The 19,918-nt window shown below is 44.6% G+C and overlaps 2 protein-coding genes across 2 annotated transcripts in view; one reads left to right on the top strand and one right to left on the bottom strand.

Annotated features, from left to right (window-relative positions):
- The window catches only part of METTL22 (methyltransferase 22, Kin17 lysine), a 101,692-nt gene that overhangs the window by 22,674 nt on the left and 59,100 nt on the right, over positions 1-19,918 (top strand). The gene's annotated exons all lie outside the window — the stretch shown is intronic.
- TMEM114 (transmembrane protein 114) overlaps positions 1-19,918 on the bottom strand; it is a 29,756-nt gene that overhangs the window by 7,033 nt on the left and 2,805 nt on the right. Inside the window, exon 3 of the mRNA XM_048867256.2 lies at positions 2,093-2,230. Within this exon, the coding sequence (XP_048723213.1) occupies positions 2,093-2,230 (138 nt within the window). The remainder of the gene's footprint in view (positions 1-2,092; positions 2,231-19,918) is intronic.

The following is a 19,918-nucleotide window of genomic DNA, read 5'->3' as shown; positions in this document are numbered from 1 at the left end:
CTGGAGGTTTGTAAAATACAGGATTACACTCCTCATTTGAGAGATTCTGCTTGTAAATTTTTCTTTGGCTTGCTGCTCAGATTCCATAGTGAGCACCACTGTAAAACACTGATTGCATGCAGGTATTATGATGATCAGTCAGAAATTGTTAAATTAGATTAGATGTCAGAGCATCCTGGCCTGCATATCTCAACTCTTGCCATCTGAACCTCTCAAAATGTTTGTGTCACTGTAACAAGATATCGGGTTCCAGACACCTGGGCAGAAATGCAGAGTTGTTTTGCTGACTCATACTGAGGTCAGGTGCTAGGACCCTGAACAGATTCAATTACTCTTACTCGGTGTCATCCAGACCACGTGGGTCCTATTAACAATTAGCTTAAATCCAGATGTATACAGGGAATTAAGTGTGTCTCTTTGAGTAGCTGCAGAAATAGAACCCTGCAATAGAAAACTGTAGGACCAACCTTGAGAGAAAGCTTAGTCTGAGGCTTGTTTTGTTGTTAACAATAAAGGCAAATCCCAGAAAGGTGTTTGGAACCGCTCCAGAGTGAATGTGTACTGTTAGGAGAAGAGTGGGAGCCCCATCTGCTTACATTCTGCTTTCCACACATGCTAGCATGGTGTAGGATTAGACACTGGAAACTCTAAATATGATTATGGGAATTCTCCTATTTATTATCATACAACTTGTATGATCCCAAACCCCTACTGGCAGAGTTTACATTAGTATCATGAGGGAAATATAAACTGGCCAAAATGGAGATGAGTTAAAAGTGGATGCAACTACCAGGAAGGAATGTCTGTCTCCTTGTGATGGCCTCACCTTGCAGCAGAATGGGCCTTGGTGCTTGGCATCTCTGAAAATCAGGCCCTTACACTGCAAGCCACTGCTAAGGATGTGGTGCTTTAGGATGCTCCAAGCAAGTGCAGATGACATGGTGGTTTGAGAACTTAGTGGCCTGCCTACAGTGGTTCTTCCACCATTGCTGGCGTTGATGAAGCTGCACGTGTGCTAGGGCAATGGTAGCTTTCCTTAAAACAGTCCATGTAGAAATGGCTAGTGGGAGGCTTGCGTAAGTGAAGATGGTGCAGGGGGGTCAGTTTCAGTTAGTTTTCAGTTTGATCATTGAAGTGGCTTTAATACTCATTCACACTGGCCCACACTGTGGCATCTTGTGTTGCAGTGGTGAGCAGGTCACAAAGTCAGTGGGAGCGACTGGGTCACAATCTGGCTCGCTGCTTTTTGATTCCACCAAATCAAAATCCTTACAATAGGAGAGGGGATAATTATAAAGCCAGCTCCAGGAATCCTCCCCTTCCTGCTCCTAAGTATAAATATTCTCCCTAGAGTACTGATGGGGACACTTGAAGCCTTGAACCTGTTGCTGTTTGCTATTAACTGGAGCCATTCATGCATGGTGCTGAGCAGAGAACTGAGGGCATTTGGCACCTCACAGGGCTGGGTGGTAGCTTCCTAGCTCAAAGAAAATAGTAAGGATAAAATACATGAAATGCCTGGACAGACCATGGAAGCCCCCCTTTACTCATGATAGTCCATTGAAGTCAATGGAAATCTTCCCACTGATGGCTGTTTTTGGTTTTTTTTGTTTGGTTTTTAAATTGGGTTTAAGATCAAGCCTTGGCATTATACAGCTTTGAACTGTGTTGAGTTAAGTTTCAGAAACTCCAAAGCCACTTGCATTCTACTTAGATTTAAAAAAAATCTTGTCTCTAGAGCAGAAAAAACTGACATAACGTTTGCCAAAAGGGTATTTAACCTTTCAAAGATGAAGATACTGTGTTCAAGATGTCTCTCAATCCTCCACGAGACACAACTACATGTAACTTTCTGCTATTCCTTGTTGTAAATGTCAGCTGATTACCTCAGAATCCACCTTACTAGCTTTTCAATCTGCAAGGAGCTGAATGGGAAAGCCCATGAAGTGAATAAACACTGGCACTCTGTCTGAAAGCAGACACTTGGCTGGTTCTGTTCTCATTGTCTGTTTCCCCTCTGGTCGTTGAAGTGCTACAGTTCGAAGCTGTCACCCTTAGTCTCATTAACAACAAATAGGACTCAGTACAATACCTCCAAAAAGAAAAAGCCATCCCGTCATTAGAAGCAGCAGGTAGGCCCTGGCAAGAATACTGATAAATCCAGTCATTCCTCCAAAAATCATCAGGATCAGGCTGAGAGGCAGCAGGATTACAAATGTCCCATGCATGTCTAGAGAGAAATGAAAGTTATCAATGTTTCATTATCACTGCCATTGATTGTATTGCAGTAGTGCCCAAACAAGATCAGGGCTTTATTGTGCCGGGTATTGTACAAACATATAGTAAGACCATCCCTGCTCCGTGGAGTTTACAGTCTAAATAGATAGGATGAAGGGTGAGGGAAATGAGATGTAACATATGAGATTTTGATCCCTTCACTTAGACTTAGTAGTACTTTATTCAGTGAACAGCTCTACTGATTGTGCTTCTCATTGTGAGTAAGGGTATCAGAATCTGGCCCATAAAGATCAAGGTGATGGGTTGCAAGCTTCATGTTAGTTCCAGGTCCTGGTTTTCTTAGATTCCATACAACATGGAATATTCTTAGTGCTAACTAACTTCAAAGAATCTGTAGGGATGAGAGGTTAGTGACATAATGGGACAGCAAATGGCTAGGGTGATGTCAGAAGTGGGTGCTCACTGCCAGATGCATTTCAGAATTCCCTTGAAAAACTCGTGTCAAAGCTTTTAAATGACAATTCTGCACAAGGCCATGGTCAGAGGGCTGAAACTCTCTTCTGATTCAAGTTAATTTTTCACCCTGTCTCTCATTGCTGTTGCTGATTTCTTCTCTTCAAATGCTGGGCTTTTACCTCCTAGAATACTCTATTATCCCTGCTTTTTATTGTAAGTGCTGGGGTTGGAGAAGAAGGGGGGAGCGTAGTGTGATGGAAGCAGCAGACGCTGAGATCCTGGACCCCGGCATCTCTTCTCAACTCTACCATTGCCATGCAGGGACCTTGGATAAGTCACAGGTTACTGGTCTCTGCCTCAGTGTAACTATGTGGATGTGGGTGATGTGAAGCTTAACTTGTTAGTTTGAAACCTTGGTTTTGCTCACACACCAAGCCTGTATGAAAGGCTTTGTGCAAGAAACCAGCACAATGCTCTGAGGAGGACAAGCCAGAGACAGAGTTCAGCACACCTGCAAATCCCAGGCTACCATTCCTGCCCATGGATTGCAATAGTGGCCACATTCCCATTGAACAACCACCACAGAGCCCAGCTCCAGTGCACACTGAGTGCTGAAGGGTCTCAACTGATAGCTTCTGTTTCCCAGCATTTTCCATGTAGAGGTACCACAAGGTTCTGCTGTATTTTGGTCCTGCAGCCACTGAAGGCCTAAGAGGACTTGTCCCTTAATAGTTTGTAATGCACTTTGAGATCCATGCATGAAAGGCATTCATCAGAATAGGCGAGAGCCCCATAAACCACTGGGGTTGCACAGGGTGTAAATCAGGGCAGCATTAGTCCACACACATATCAAACTGTGTGCATGCCCACATCATCATCTGGAACATAAGCAAGTCCTTTCCCTTTTACAACACTGACATTAGCAGGAGGTATAATAAATACTCTCCAGCTTCTGATGACACTGCAGGAATATTTATCCATTAACTTTAGTGAAGCATTAAGATTATCTAACCCAGCATGCCTTCCCTCTTCTGCTTAATATTATTTTAACCAGCTTCTTGCTCTTCCACCTTTTGTTGTGGTGCCCTATTCTACATAGGTTGGTTATGCTGTGTGTGAGACAGCTCTGCCCCTCTTCCCTTGTGACATGTGTGTCCCCTCACATACACACATTTCAGTCCTTTGGGGGAAGCAGTCTCTTTCATCTTAGTCGTTCTCAGAACACTGAGCACTTCCATTAGCTCACTGAAACACCTTCTTTGTCCTCAGCCCAGCTCGCCTAAGACTTCATCACATAGATTCTCCAGACTTGGATTCATCTCTGCTGCTGTGCATGGAATCCTCTCCAAAGCCAAAGTTACTTTAAGTGGTCTGATAGCCTCCCACATGATCTCATAAGCCTTTTGTCCTTGCCTTTGTCCTACTTCATCCCAGCCATCCTCTCATGTACTTAACACAAGGCTGCCTGAAATTCAGCCCTCTTGTGCATAAACCTTATTATCATCTCCAATTATGTGACCACATACTGGGTTTTTTATCCCATCACACCGCTCCCTCACTTAATGCCTAAGACAGATGATGTTCATCATAGGCACCGACTTCTAGTTTTCCCCGGGGTGCCCCAACCTTGCTCCACGCCCAAGACCCCGCCCTCGCTCCCTCCTCCTGCCCCTGCTCTGCCCTCCTCCCCCGAGGCCCCTACCCGCCTGCTCAGCTCTTGGGCAAATCAGACCCCAGGATCTGAAGTCAGGCCCCCAGAAAATGAGAAACCACAACTAGTGACCATTTGTGAAAACCTTGGTTGAAGTGACTTGCCCAGCATCACGCAGTCTGAGACAGAGGTAGAATCCAAGTCTTCAGGACAGGATTCAACTGCTTTAACCATGAGGCCATCCTTTATCTTCCTGTAATCCCCTGCCTCAGTCACTGCACACCTTCCAACTTCAACAGCTGAGGCAGGGGTCCTACAGACAACAGACTTCTACACTATACAACCATGATTCATCCCTAGGGTAGGTCCATCCTGGGCTCTGAACAAGGCTCCTTGTTCTCAGTTCAGGTGTCTAGACCTGGAGCCAGCAGAGCCCACAGCAGTCTTAGCTGCAATTTCAAGGAAAGGCCTGTCCAGCCCCAGGCTGAAACATGCCCAGTGCAGGGAATCTCCAGGGAATTCAATGTTAAAATGTAAGTCTCTACTGAGCATGTGCAGGTTGTAGTATTTCCACCCCACCTTCCCCAAAGGCTTATGACTTGAGCAACTCTTCACAGGGAAGGCAATAAGGCATATCCCTGATACAAAGGTCACCCTCTGCCAAATTTCAAGCCCTTGCTGCAAAGAGGGGCCACTGGAGATGTTCAAAAAAGAAAGGTCTTCAGAACTCTTTGACATGGGCAAAACAACATTTTTCCTAGCCGCCCTCTCAGAAACAGCTCAATCATTTTGGCTGGCTGAAATTTTCCAAGAAAATTAACCATTTGGGTTACTAAATAACTGCCTCAGAATGAAAGTTTGACAAAATTATAAACAACTGAAAGCAGGGTCTTACAACGGGAAATGTTGGGCAACCAGCCCTGGCTACATAACATTCTGACCAGCACTACTCAGTTTCCTAGGGGGGGCCAACAAATACTTTACTGTGTTTTCTGTCCTTCTGCTAAATTGACAGTGTCTTGTTTGCCTTTTATTCCCTGCAGCTGTTCACTGGGTTAATGGTTGATCTGAATTTTTCCATAACCTCGCATCTCTCTGGCTATCAGTGTTTTAGAGAGCTGTTTCATTTATCCATTTGCCTTATCTTGGGTCCTTCCTCCCATACTAAATGTTTTACATTTGTCTGTGATGACCTTTTCACCCTGACCCACTTTGGTTGGGTATTATAACAGCTGTGTAAACAGAGTTGCTATTATCCCATTGCATTGCAGCTCCCTTCAAAAGCCTTCTTTATTCATATTCATCACTCCCCCTCCCATGATCAAGAAGCACCTATCTACCATGATCTATATAGCTCACCCCAAGATCAAGAAAAACACCCTTATTCCCACTGCTATGGTCCTGCCCCCGAGGATGGTCAGCAGCCCACTCTGACATCCAGATGCTGAGATCCACCTGCTTGCCCCATTGACACCTACCTGCCAGCTGCTGCAACCCACCCTGTCCCCTTAAACCTTACCTGCCTATTTGGTCCATTCTAAAGCATGCATGGGTTGTGTCCCACAGGAGAGAGCAATCTGATCTTTCAGGGGAGTGTACTCAGAGTAGGTGCCTTGGGGAAGATGAGCACATAGGAGGAGACAGGTATGTCTCAAACATGGGGTGGGAGGAGCACAAGGAAGAAATGACTCCGCAGACTGAGTAGCCCGCCAGCCCACCTCCACCACAAGCCTGCTCTCCCCACAGTGGGAGAGGGGAAACATTCCCTGGGTAGAGGCTGGTAGCCCCGTCCTAGGGGGGCCATGATCCACATGGTCCTTCCCCTACCCCTCATCCATCTACCTTTATCTACATGACCCTATCCTGTGGCTTTCAGATGTGCTTCACATGATCATCCCCATAAAATCATTAATCTCAACCACTGCATGTTTAGGCTTCCTGAAGATTAAATGCACTATAGGGTTGCCAGTAGTGGAGAAGAGTTTAAACGTAATGGGCCAGACCTTCAGTTAGTATAAATCAACAGTTCTCCATTGAAGGCAATGGAGCTACCCACATTACAGCAGCTAAGGATCTGGCTCTGACACTTTGGGGCCCACCCAGAACAGTAAGGGGTTATGTCACCGCCGGCCCTAGAACTGTAGGCTCTTTGTGCAATATAGTTATGGGTCTGTTCCAGAGGTGGGCAAACTTTTTGACCCAAGGTCCACATCAGGGTGCGAAACTGTATGGAGGGCCAGGTAGGGAAGTCTGTGCCTCCCCAAACAGCCTGGCCCCCACCCCCTCCCAGGACCCCTGCCCCTAATTGCTCCCTAGGACTCCACCCCCTATCTAACCCCCGCCATCCCCTGATTACTGCCCGCCCCCCCCCCCGAACCTCTGCCCTATCCAGCTGTCCCCTGACTGCCCCCTCCCAGGACCCCCTGCCCCAACCGCCCCCCCGGACCTCACCCCCTATCCAACTGCCCACCAGGATCTCCTGCCCCTTATCCAACCCTCGGCCCCCACTCAGAGCAGCATGTCTGGGAGCCGTGCCACCTGGCAAGTGCCAGACACGCTGCCGTGCTGCCCCGCATAAGCACACAGTCCCACCACACAGAGCACCACCCCTGCGGCGGTGTGACAGCAGGGGAAGGGAGGGGGGACAGCAGGGGAGGGGCCGGGGGCTAGCCTCCTGGGCCAGGAGCTCAGGGGCCAGGCAGCACGGTCCTGCGGGCTGGATGTGGCCCACGGGCCGTAGTTTGCCCACTTCTGGTCTATTCCCTGACACCAGTAGCCTGCCTATGAGCATAAGGTCTCAGCTTGGTTCTCACCAGCCTTGATATCAATTTGCAAAGCGTAACAAGTGCCCTTCTAGTCACAGGTCTTCCCAAATGCATCCTCCCTGAGATCTTAGTTACCAGACACTCAAACTGTTCTCCTCTGATTCGTCATCCTAAAGGCGTCATACCAGATCCCCATTATCAGCTCACTTTGGCTCTCACACGCTGCACACCAGATGAAAATAAACCAAGTTTGCAGAGGATGCTCTTTAACAGCCAGTGACCCTCTCTCTCCACTTGCTTTGATGAGTATGACCTGTCCTGGATTGACATACCCCTATTAAATGAACCTTGGATCCAATTCTAAATGCTGCATTGGTTGGAGAAGTTTAGGACTCCTGAAAATTAAATACACTTGTGTGCATTAATGCTTTCCGGTTCTCAAGCTAAAGTTTACATGGGATGCAATCTTCAGCAGATGGATGGTCTCCCCTTATGGTTACTGATCCCTAAGATGCTCTCTGGAACTTCCTTGGATAGTAGTTTGATACATTGGACCAGCCATTTGTTCTGTTGCCATCTGAGGAAACCCTAGGAATCACTGCAGAGCTAAGAGTGCCAGGTGTCAACAAATGTTAAGAGCCAAAGTATCTTCAGATCAACTCCCACACAAACTAAAAGATATGACTCGGTATGTTAAACTTTAGTTGGTATTTAGTACGTACCATAGAACCTGAAATGGTGTGTTGAGTGGCAGTAGTAAAAATAGCTCCGACTTTGTCCTGGAACTTAAATTCAAATGGCATGGATTCTGGTCAGGGAGCAGGGAGGAGTGATAGTCCTGTATTCCTAGGACACAATAAGAGCAGGATCAGGCCCAGCCTTGTGCTTCCTGTAGACACTGAGCCTGATCCTGCTTTCATACTAGTTTTACATCCGCATAACTTCATTGACTTCTGTAGGGTTATTTTACTCCTGTGCATGTCAGAGGAGAATCTGGCCTTTTGGGGGCAAAGCGTAATATCACTCCGCAACTAAATTAAAGGAGTAAAATTGTAATGGCTCAATTCTACCCTCAGAACTGACATTGCTGGGAGTAGCACCATGTAAACAAAGGCTATCATTGGGCCTGTAGAATGACACCATGAGCAGCAAGGCTGACTTCATTCCAGATCTGTTACCTGCTTTTCAAAACACTGTCCTTCGCTAGTTGATATAGCAGGATAGACAGGCTGATGAACCGTTGCTTTCCTGTCTCTCGTTTTACTTCAGTGAGTCAAGGCCTTAACTAAATATTGTGGATTTAAATATAATGCACTTCTTCTTGCAACATGCTTATCTGGATACAGTACATCCTCTTGTACTAAAAGACAGAGCCCGCTGCAGAGGGAACAGAAATCCACTTCAGGCTACCATTCTTCCAAATGGATTCACAAAGTGATGGAGCACTTCCCATGTCTAACCATGCAGGCTTGGCTAGCTAATGTTAATCCCCTGTGACAGCCGCATGCAAAATCACACTCTCTTTAATGCCTTCTCCACTAGAAACAAATTTCAGGGATAGCCTAGGTGAAACCCATGCATCCTCTCAGGGTGGAGTACTGCTCTCTCTAGGTGTGGTATTGGGTTCCAGTGGCTTATGAGAAAATGTGGTGATTTGAAATCTCCTAGTTAGTTGTGCAGCATCAGGTTAAACAATGCATTTAGCATTTATACTGTGTGAATCCAAAGCCTAATACTCATTTTGTTCCACTTCAATACAGACAGTCATTGCCTGGGAAACTTTTTCTGAAATGCTGCCATGGAAACTGTTCAGTGATCCAAACTCAGGCCTTCCGGATTGTCATTAAGCTATTACACTGTGCCATAAGTGACCAAACTAGTCTGTGGAAGGATGCTATTTTAAATATCTTTAGAACACTTCTGGCCTCAGTGATCCATCTATGCAAGCGGCTCAGATGTGATTCCTGCTGATAACCACTCCATTTCCCGCTTTTCTCGGGTAGATTGAAACTCATGGTCATATGTGTCCTATAATCATGATCATTCTGGTGACATGGAGAGATTATATGGTTAAAAACCTATTGCTTTATTTAAGAAATTTCACCCTTAGTAGATTAGCAGTGTGGTTGGAACAGCCTGTTCTGGTTTTTGTTCATTTTTTGTTTTCACTCTTTGTTGGACAATCTCATCTGCAGTCAAACTAAATAATTCAAATGTTTCTGGAAAACAAATGCTGAAACTTACAAAAGTGGCCCAAACTAATTCATTTCAAACTTCAACCAAATGTTTGCGGGAAATTTCTTGCAGTATTTGTCCAGATCTGTAAATATTTTAAAGTCATCATTCAAGATGGAGTATTGGAAGTAGCCCCTACAAGCGTTTACTGAATTAATGAGAAAATCAGATGATGTAAATGGAGTTAGGCCAATTTAGGATCTGGCCCTATATTTTTAATTCCATTCTCTGCTTAATCTTATTGTGTTGACTGCAAAAAAACCTATTTATTTTAAGGAAAAAAAGTTTGGTTTTGAGTGTCTGGGAAATAGCCATGCCAAAGCTATAAAACAGGCAATAAGCATTACTGCCTTAGAAGGAAGAAGAAAATATCATAATAAAATATGTCCTTCCCATTCTCTCCCCCAAGCCCCATGTTCTGTTTGTTTTTTAGCCTAATGAAATTCTCATATCAAACCATTCATCTAGTAGTCGGATTCATTTGGAGTAATAGTCACTGCAGATCTAAGTCTGAGATAATCTCATTAAATCACTGAAGAACTTCTATGGGAAACCAAGCACAGTAGCTCAGAAACTAATAAAATCATTATAGCATACTAAGTACCTACTACATGATTTAAGATAAAAACACTTAGTTATATTAGTTTAGTTTGTACCACAATGAATTGGCCTTTAAGAAGCAAGGTCCAGCTCTGCACTGTTACTGATTTCAGCTTAGAAAAGGGGGATTTTGGAGACTGTAATTCCAAGGGATCATGGGTACTGTAAGCCTCAGAGCAAGGTATGCTGGGAAATGAGGCAGAGATATAAGTAAGATCCCTTAATTCATAAAGGGAACAAGACCATTCTTGGGACTCTCAAGACGAAATGGGGGCAGCGGCTCTGGGAGAGGCCTAAAGGGACAGCCAAAGGGCTGTGTGTAAAGTACCACATGGCAGGGGTGATGCTCTGACTAGAAAGCCAGAGCAATCCAATCCCAGAGTGGGGAATCAAGGGACTGGGCATCTGTTTATACTCCGGAGACGGGAGTAGAGCTAAAGAACTCTTTAAGGTGGACTTCTGTCTGGTGGCTGAACTGTCCTTATGCTGGAAAGATAGGTGTCTTCATTTAGCCAGAGGGCTAAATGAACTTAGTTTGAGAGGGAAATTGATAGAGCAGCTGCATTATCATAACTAGGAGATAAGCCATTGCAGCAAAGATTCATTGTCCCTCTACAAGAAACATTAAATTTCCCATAGCTATATAGTTCCAAGTAGGCAGACGTTAAGAGGTACTTAAGTGACTTTGGAATTGACAATGATTAAATCCTGCTTTGCAGGTGTCTAATGTATTTATTGCTGTGGTGCACACAGTATGTGAAAGCAAACCAGGGTTTCAGCCATTAATAATGGTCTTCCCTCTAGACTTTTCTTTACTCTAATCTTTGTCATTTGTTTCCTTACACGCAATCACCCCAGCCTTGCGTCTGGATCCACACAGGTGCAGAGCTGATTGCAGGTTCAAGACACAAGATGAAAGATCATTATTGCATTAAAGCACCTCCCTGCAGGCCTGTGGCCGTGCTCATTGTGTTTGACCTCATACAGGGGGAAACTGGAGCTGCTGGCATCAAGAGCACCATCTGGTCCAAAATGGTCTCGTTTTGCTCAAGCAGCAAATAATTGTGCCCTTCTTTTCACTGTATTTTTAAACCCAAATCAAAATAGAATTGAAAAGTCTTTATCAATTTAGCGCTAGAAAATATACCAAAAAGCTACTGACTAAAAGATCTTGGTATACTAGTAGAGGCCCTTGATTTGAGAAGAGAATCCCGATCCATTTTCAGGGATCTGCAAACTGTACAACACTCATATAAAACTGAAGTCACTTTTATTAAAGTGTGTGTGTATAGCAGTAGCACCCACAAGCCCCCGTCAGCATCAGGGTCCCATGAGGGTTGGTGCTGTACATACATAGGAACACCATGAACCCTGTCCCAAATTGATGTTAGTTCAGAAATCAGTTAGGGGTCCTGTTTGTAGGATTTGATCCTTAAATTCAGTTCAAAAAGCTATATGGGCTGGGCTATCTAATCAGTGCACAGTGGTGTAATACCGGCAGAGCACTGTACATCTTATAGTGGTATGAGCAGGTTTGCCCAGGATCAGATTTCCTTACTTCTTGAAAACTGAAATTTAAGCTTATAGCAGACTTTTTGTCAGAGAATGCTAACAGTAGGTGTGCAGTAAGATGTCTGCTGGTGAATTCCCCCTGCAGGTCAGGTTGGTTGTGATCTTCAACAAGGCCCAGCGTGGGGAGCAATTCTCATTAAAGCTGGTTGAAAGTTTTTGAAATTGTGTCTGTTTTGCAGAGTTAAAAACCATCTCAAATCATTAGATACTTTTTCCTTAGTGAAAACTAGGTTTTGGTAAATGAAAATGTATTTCCAATATTTTTTCATGGTAATGAGAGAAATTCCAAAAGTTAAATTTTTTCCCATTTAAAAAATATATTTTCCCTTTAGACTCTGTTTTTGATTCCTCCCTCCCTCCCTCCCGCCCATGAACAAACTCTTTATTTCAAAACAAGGACCCAGCTGTCGTGCTGATATGCCCAGAATGCACACACTTCTCTCCCATTGCATTTGACTTTGGTCACTGCAGAACCTGACCCTTAATGTTATGTTGACTTGGAGCAATGCCTCTCCTGCTCACAAATGACAGAACTACTTTCATAGAGCCTGATCCAGCTCACCTTCAAATCTATGGGGACCCCTCTGACATTTAGTGAGAGCTTGATTGGGTCTACAATGAAGGCAGCTCCTCTCTCTCTCTGCTCACCTCCCAAACCAGACACAGGAAATCATATTAGGAATTTAGGACAGACTTTTGTTTTGCTGATAGCTGACACCTTTTAAAGGAGGTTCTCACTGGCAAGTGCTGTTTAACCCTAAAGGTAACCACAGGACTCTAATTACTATCCGCATTATGATAAATGTGTCTTGAATGCTAGTGCTTTCTTTTGTTCTACTGTAAAGGAAAAGCAACACCACGTATTGCAGAACAACCTTTCCATTCTGCAGAGGGTGATCTTCCCTCTGAATCACTGTTGAACTGATGCCCTTGCATAGTATTAAGGTAGCTAACTGCCAGGAGTTCTGCCTTTCAGATTTAATGTAATTCTCACAAGTAGCTAACAGTTCAGGTTTAAAGATCCCTTCTGTAATAGTCAGGGTGTCCTGACTGGTTTGCAGTTATGTAACTGTATCTTGACTAATGTATCTGATTTCCCCCTGCAATGCAAGTTGGCTACAATATTGGCTTTCATCTTGTGCTCCAGTAAACACCTCTGTTAGGTAAACCAAGTGATCTGTATATGAGCCACTAATAATTACTCAAAATTTTTGGATGCACTATATAAATATAAGCTACTCTGCGAATGCAAGCATGTTTCAGACCCCTTGTATGGAGGTATTTGTATCTACTGCCACATCCGGTGCTGCTGTTGGCAAAGTGCATTCTTGCAGAAATGGGCCCAAAAGCACAATTTGACCTGCACTCTCCTCATGAGGCCAACAAGCTTCTGTCATGCCCTAAAGTCAAAACTGTAGGAAAAGGAACGATCGGTTTCTCTAAAGTAGAGAAGAGACTTGAATGAGATCTTCTCTTCCATCAGCACCACCAAGTGCTACTATTAGCAGGGCAGAGGAAAACTCACATCTCCAGTTGAGAGGAATTTTAGAAATTGCTGTGCAGGAACAAATGACTGGTTTATCTCGTCCCATATCTGACAGTGGCCAGTGTTTTAGAAGAATGTATAAACATCCCATGAGGCGTTTGATCATGGGGTTGGAGGGGAAAATGAGAAAAGTGGAAAGAGAGGAAATGGAAGCCTAATGTAGAAGAAAATGTAGCTTGTGTCAATTCCATTAGAGAAATTGCTTGAGTGGCTTAACCATGTGCAAAATGACTTCTCCTATTATCAAGGCTAACAAGATGTGAGGCGATTACCTGAATAATGGCACTGGTAGCACAGACAGCTTTGGCTTACACACCCGATCTTTCCAAGTTGTCAGGACTCAGCGGCTGTATCTGAAGCAGACAGTAAACTGAATCCCTTTGTAAAGGACACCAGCAGTTAAGAGGTGTGAGCTATTAGAAATCTGGGGGAGGGAATGCTAAAGCTTTTAACATGTCCACTTTCACCAGTACTCCTGCTCTCATTCATGCCCAGGGCACAGACTTTGCCCAGGCCACCTTGACACATCTAGTTCCATACCCAGCCAGAAACCAAAGGTGCCAAAAATGGTATCTGAACACTTTGAGACCAGTTGTGTGTGTAGCTGCAACTTCAGTGTGCTGCAGCTTTCTGTGTAAGAATTCTGCCTTCTAGGGCTCTGATCTGTGTGAGGGACTATTTGAGATGGAGGATCACAGAGGGAGACATCTCTACTTCCTCTCTCCTGCAGGATTTATAGTCATTATTTGTCTTGCTGAATCTGAAATATGTCTTCCATATGGAGTGGGCATGCTGTGCTCACTACCTATGGAAGACATAACCCTTGCGGGGGGGCCTGCTAATTTCAGATCCAGAACCCCACATTGCCAAAGCTCATGGGTGTTCATATCTGGCTGCAGCTCTAATTTAAAATGATTCTGTTAGAGCTCGGCTCTAGAACGGGCAATGGCTGAAAGGCACTACTTCTCTGACCTTTCTTTTCTCTAGGTCTAGCTAGGTGTTTGGAGCTATTTTTTAGCATTGTGAGGATCCCTGTGATGAGTGATGTATATGGAAAGGGACTATGTAAGGAGTGGGGTTGAACTGCGCCTGTATGGTTTCCACGTGGTAACTGAAGCCTGACAATGATGATTAAAATGTCATTGTTGATAAATATTTCACTTTTGCTGTACGCACATGAAGGATGATCCTATTGGCCCTGATCTAAAGCCCATTGAAGTGAATGGGAGTGTCTCAGTTGACATCAATTGGCTTTAGATTGGGAAGTACTTCTTAATAACCCAGTCATCTGTGCATGGCATCTGGCTTCTGAGGAAGCAGGTTTGTGGATGGAGCTTAGGAGAGCATCACTACTTTATTTTTATCAGTTCAGTCCTTGACACTGAAAGAGACTTTGATAACCAGAGACTTATTCAGAGCGGGGATGGGGCAAGCTCAGGGGACGGAGCAGAATCATGTCTGAGGCTGCTGGCCCCGCTGATCAACTCCTCCCCCTTTCTCCAAGTGCCTCCTGCACACCCTGGAATAGCTGTTCCCTAGTGTGCAGGAGGCACCGGGAGGGAAGGGGAGATGGGGAAGAGGAGGGGCAGGGGTGGAGTGCGGGTGAGAAGAGTGGGGGCTTTCGGGGAAGGGATGGAGCAGGGGCTGAGCAGGGCAACTTGGGGGTCTGAAATTTTAAATCAAAATGGGGGTCCTCGGGTTGCTAAAATTTGAGAACTGCTGCTCTAGCTGATACCTCACTGGTGCTCCCCTTAAGGCTGCTTGCCTTTTAAAAAACCACACATGAATCTGTATCCAAATGTTTTCCAATTCATTTCATCAGCTAACCTTACCAGCTTAGAGTAATTTAACTGTAAGTCCATTCTGGACAAACGGTTATATTTATTACAGCCAAGTTCTAGCATCTGTGTGGAGCCCAAGTAAATGGATTGAATAAAGGCAGGTATAAAGTCTAATTGTGCTGAAATGCAAAACCTGTAAACTCAGTTCGTATTCTGTTCTAACCAAACTTTTATTGGAATGAGTCCTTCTAACTGGGCTCTCTTTCATCAGGCTAGCCAATGAGCATGCCATTTCTAAATAAACTGCTACTGTCTAAGCAAATATGTAAGCCACTCCGTAAGTTAGTGGCCATTCTACATTTTTTTTCTAGAAATGCGATTTGAATTAGAATGAAAACAATCTTTTATTCTTTGAGATACGCAAATAGACACTAAGTCTAAACCATCATTATAAAGCCAATTTTATTCTCTATCTTAGACTCTATCCCCTCTTTCTCTCCCGTTTCCTGACAGTTTTGAAGACCTGTTTTTCTTGTTTCCAAGCCAACAAGACTTGTCTAATCATAAGCAGAACCCCCTTGTATCCTACGACTCTGTGGCTGCAGAATCCTGTTCTTGCTGAAGAATTGTGCTTTGAAATCTAAGCTTTGTTGCCTAAATTATACTTCTAGCTCTCACAATGTGAAAATAACTTTCCAAATGTGAATTAAGTGCCAACCACTACACCGCTTTTCTGGGTCTGAAAACAGCCTAAACTAGCTGAGACACCGGAACTGAAGTGTTAACCGTCCAGTTCATTTCACTGAGAAGTTTCCTGTAAACCCTCATTTAAATGCCAACAGCCAATCACTTTGTTACCTGTGTTTTCCAAAAGTGTGAAGACCCAACCCCTCCCCACATCTCCTGCTGACTAAACCTCCTGCTTCCCCCTGCCAACTGCAGTGAAAGCCTGTTTTGGCCCTATAAATTTCTGTGCATACTGAACATGCAACATGTAGAGGTTTTGGGTTGGGACTCAGTCTGCCTGCATGCCTGCATTGCACTGGATGTGGGTTCTCAATCCTATCTGGGTGCTCTGACTGCTATTGCAATACCAGTAACAACAGGCTAGTGTAAGCTCAATAGCACAAGGCTTACTGCGCTCGGTGCTTTATATGTTTTCATGGTTAAATCTAACTCCAGCTTCTGCTGAATTCCCAATCTGCTACACTGGAAACTCACCACAACCAGAATCCTTGCTGTAGGATTTGGGTCCAGCTTGCCAGGGGATACCTGGGTTCTTGATCTCTGGCTTTCAGAGTGGTTCATCTGCATCCAGGACACAAACTATTGCCTTCAATCAGAAATGGAAGGACCATTGGTAGGGCAGAGGGTATCATCCTAAAATAGTCAAAAATGAAACCCTGCTTGACCAGTTTGTTCGCGGTTTCTGGCATTTGTAGAGGGAGCAAAGACTATGGTTACTTGCTGAATCAACTTGAAGTGTGCTCAGATTTCTGAGGTGGGGTACTTGCTACACACTGAGCTTTGAGGCACTGCCCTTCATTAGGGTCCCCCAACCCGCTATTAGAGCACCTAGCATTTTTGCTGTCATGTTCCCATGTACAGTCTGTATTTAAACTTATGAGCAGCAGAACTGCCATACAAGAAAAACTAATGAGCCACAGTGAGGTCTGCTGAGGACTGGCCAGAGGTTTTGAAGGACCTTATGCAAATTAATATGTGCAAGGCCCATCCAGCTTCCTCATAACTGTGACCAGACCTATACCTCCATGTACACACTCCCTGGACACCCCGTGCCTGCCTGCTATCCCTTCCCATCTAAGTAAAAGCTTCTGCAGTCTGTGGTGACACAAACATAGCCTGGGAAGGCAGGAGGTGAAGCCAAAAGTCTTGTTGGCCATAAGTCAGATGGGCACCATGGGACAATGGATGAGGAATGGGATCTGGACTGAGAGGTTGCTTGTGTTATAACAGCTGTAGGAATGGAGCCTTACCTGCATAAAAGCTTCACCCTTAGGGTGAGAGAGGAGCGTACTGAACAGTTGCATTCTCCTACCGTATGATCAGGTGGCCACTGAGTACCATTGTACAGGTCTTGATGAGTGGAAACGGCTATAGCTTCTTATTATGGCCTGTGTATCTCATTATAGTAGATCATCTGGTTGGACTTTGCATGTCACTGATCTACTCTTGTATTGTGATATTTTATAAGGGGAAAGACTTGTTGGCACCACATTGATATTTCAAGTGGTTGCAAAATAAAGATGGCTGCTTCTATCTTCACCCTGTCTCCTTCAGCTTCTGCATATGAAAGATAACCATGCCCCACTTTTTAAAATAGTGTCTCCTAGGCTGGAGAATGCAAGCCATACATAAAATTCCAGTTACACAAACTTGTATCTCAAAGACATATGGTACCTGTTGATATGTTTCTATCTGTTCTGTAGCTTGCAGCTAGCAGGGGCTTGGGAGAATTGAAATATTAAGATCCCCAAAATATATTCTTAATCTTAATGTGCATGCTGCAAAATCCATGCAGCAGCATATAGATGCTGGTTGAACATTTTGCAGGAGAAGATGCAATATGGAGCCCTGTGAAATTATTTATTTTTTAGATTTTTTTTTCTGGAATTTTATATTACTTCATTTTATGCATGTAGGGGATGTGGGGCTGGGTCCTGCCCTGGTGCAGGATTGCAGCATTAGTCTTCCATGGCAGCTCCTTTCCAACCCAGTGCTCTGGGAGTTGCAACCTGGTGCATGGGGTCTCAATGCTACTCAAGTTTGACTTGGCTGCCCCCTGTCATCATGGCAGAAAGACAGCTGGGCCACAACTGAGAGAGACTGTGACCCCTTGTGCCAGGCTGCAATGCCACTTACTCAAATTTGACACAGCTGCCCACCACTCCAAGTGATGCTGCTGCTGTGGGGAGAGTTTTATATTTTTAATACCTTTTTTGGTTCTATTTCATGTTGTTTTTGCATGTCTGAAAAATACAGAGCTCTAACAGTATGCATGTCTAAAGAGTATGCAAAAAACTCTCCCTGACGTCAATGGGCTTTTTGATACTCCACTACCTTGTACTTTACATAATCATTTACGTCTATGAAAAATGATGAGCATGAGCAGTACCAGTTTACAACTGATTTGAGCAGGTATAAATTGCTACACAAGGTGAAAAAAGAGAATCCGGCTCAGTGGGACTGAAGAACTGAGCCCAAATACCCACTCACAAGAGGACTTTAGTGCAAACTGGAATGCCATGCCAAAATATAGAAAACTAATCTAGTTAAGATTGTCAGTCTGTCTTTTTGTTTGCTTTAAAAAAAAATCCTATGGGAAATAGACATCCTGCCTGAGTCTGCTGTTTAATAAAAGCAACTAACGGCTTGTGAAGAAAACTGCACTTTAGGGTACAGTTTAAATCAAACATCAGTAGCTCAGAGGCAGAAACATCTGACATTTAAAAAAAATTCACCCACAACTTATCTTTTGACAGGTTTCAGAGTAGCAGCCGTGTTAGTCTGTATTCGCAAAAAGAACAGGAGGACTTGTGGCACCTTAGAGACTAACAAATTTATTTGAGCATAAGCTTTCGAAAGCTTATGCTCAAATAAATTTGTTAGTCTCTAAGGTGCCACAACTTATCTTTTGTTTGCCAATCACCAGATGTTTGTCTGCCATATATATATGCCTGTCCCCTTTGTCTTAAGTGCCATGATGTCGACATCTGATGATAACAGTCAACAACTTTTGGTAGGCATTTCTGTATGGTAATGAAAGCAATAATGCTGTCTGCAATTGACACTATCAGCGACAAGTTTCAGGCCCTATCCTGCCCTCCCAGCACACCAGGAAACAGGCCAAAAACCTTTCATTTTGTGGAGTTGCTTTCCACTCATTGTAATGGATGGGAAAGAAGAGGGGCTTTCCAGCTTCCCAGCCTGCCCAAGGCCTAATCTTGCAAGGTGCAAATGAAGTTGATGGGAATTGGAGCCATTTGGCACCTTGAAGGATCAGGCCCATAAGAAGACTAGACAGGCTGCATGGCCTTCTAAACCTGCAGAATGCACAAGATTCACTAGGAAACCCTACAGAAGTCAGGCAGAGGTGAAAGTAAGGCGGTACAAGCCGGTACGGCATACCAGTAAAAAGTGGCCGCCTGTACCAGCCCGTACTGCTGACTTAAGGGACCCTGCTTAAAGCACTGCCATAGCAGTGCTTTAACATCGCTGCTCCTTTTGCACCCCCCAGCGGTGGCCCTGCCAGGTGTGCTTTAACATCCCTGCCCCTTTTGCCCCTCCCAGGCCACCAACAGCGGGGGTGAGGGGGCAAAAGGAGCAGCTACCCCAGGCCCCTTCAGTCGCCCCTGGTGGCACAGGTGGGCTGGCTGAGGGACAATGCCTCCCAGCCCACCCCTTCCGCCTGAGGCCGTGCCCCTTCCAGGGCAGGCAAAGCTGCCCCCTCCCCCGTAAGAGAAATTTTACTTCCACCCCTGATGTCAGGCCAAATAAAGCTTGTGTGCAAGCAAAGTGGCTCTGCACTGCTGCCCAACCTTCTTTTGTGGTAGCATGGTTCACTTGGGAGCCATGCTGCTATTCGTTGCTCTCCAGTCCCCGAGGAAACATTGGGGAGGTTTCAGTGTGGAGGGGCAGCAGCAGAAAAGAATTGCTGGTCCAATCAGACTTCTCCTACAATATCTACAGTATCTCTAAGGATTGATGGGGCCGCCAATGCCAGGTACAAGAACACAAGAGGTGGTGGTTTTTTGCTGAATCCTCCTTATAACTCTGTAATCCTGTGGTGTGGTTTTATTTCCATGTGTAGTTCTCAAAGCACTTAACAGGAGAGATTAAATGACCAGGAAACTGATGCACAGAGAACGGATTTATCCAGGATCAGAGGTTAAGAAATAGTTGCTAATAGTAAAATATCACTAGCAGATCTTTCATCCTGAGCAACAGCCAAGTATTTACCTCATGCGAAGTGCTCAGCAGCTTGCAATATCAAGCCCTAAATAGTGCACATCCCATTGTCAGTACTGAAGATATTTGCAGGTCATACACTGAT

Source organism: Caretta caretta, chromosome 10 (genome assembly GCF_965140235.1).
Source record: "Caretta caretta isolate rCarCar2 chromosome 10, rCarCar1.hap1, whole genome shotgun sequence".
Classification (NCBI taxonomy): Eukaryota; Metazoa; Chordata; order Testudines; family Cheloniidae; genus Caretta; species Caretta caretta.
This window is presented reverse-complemented; position numbering and strand designations above follow the sequence as displayed.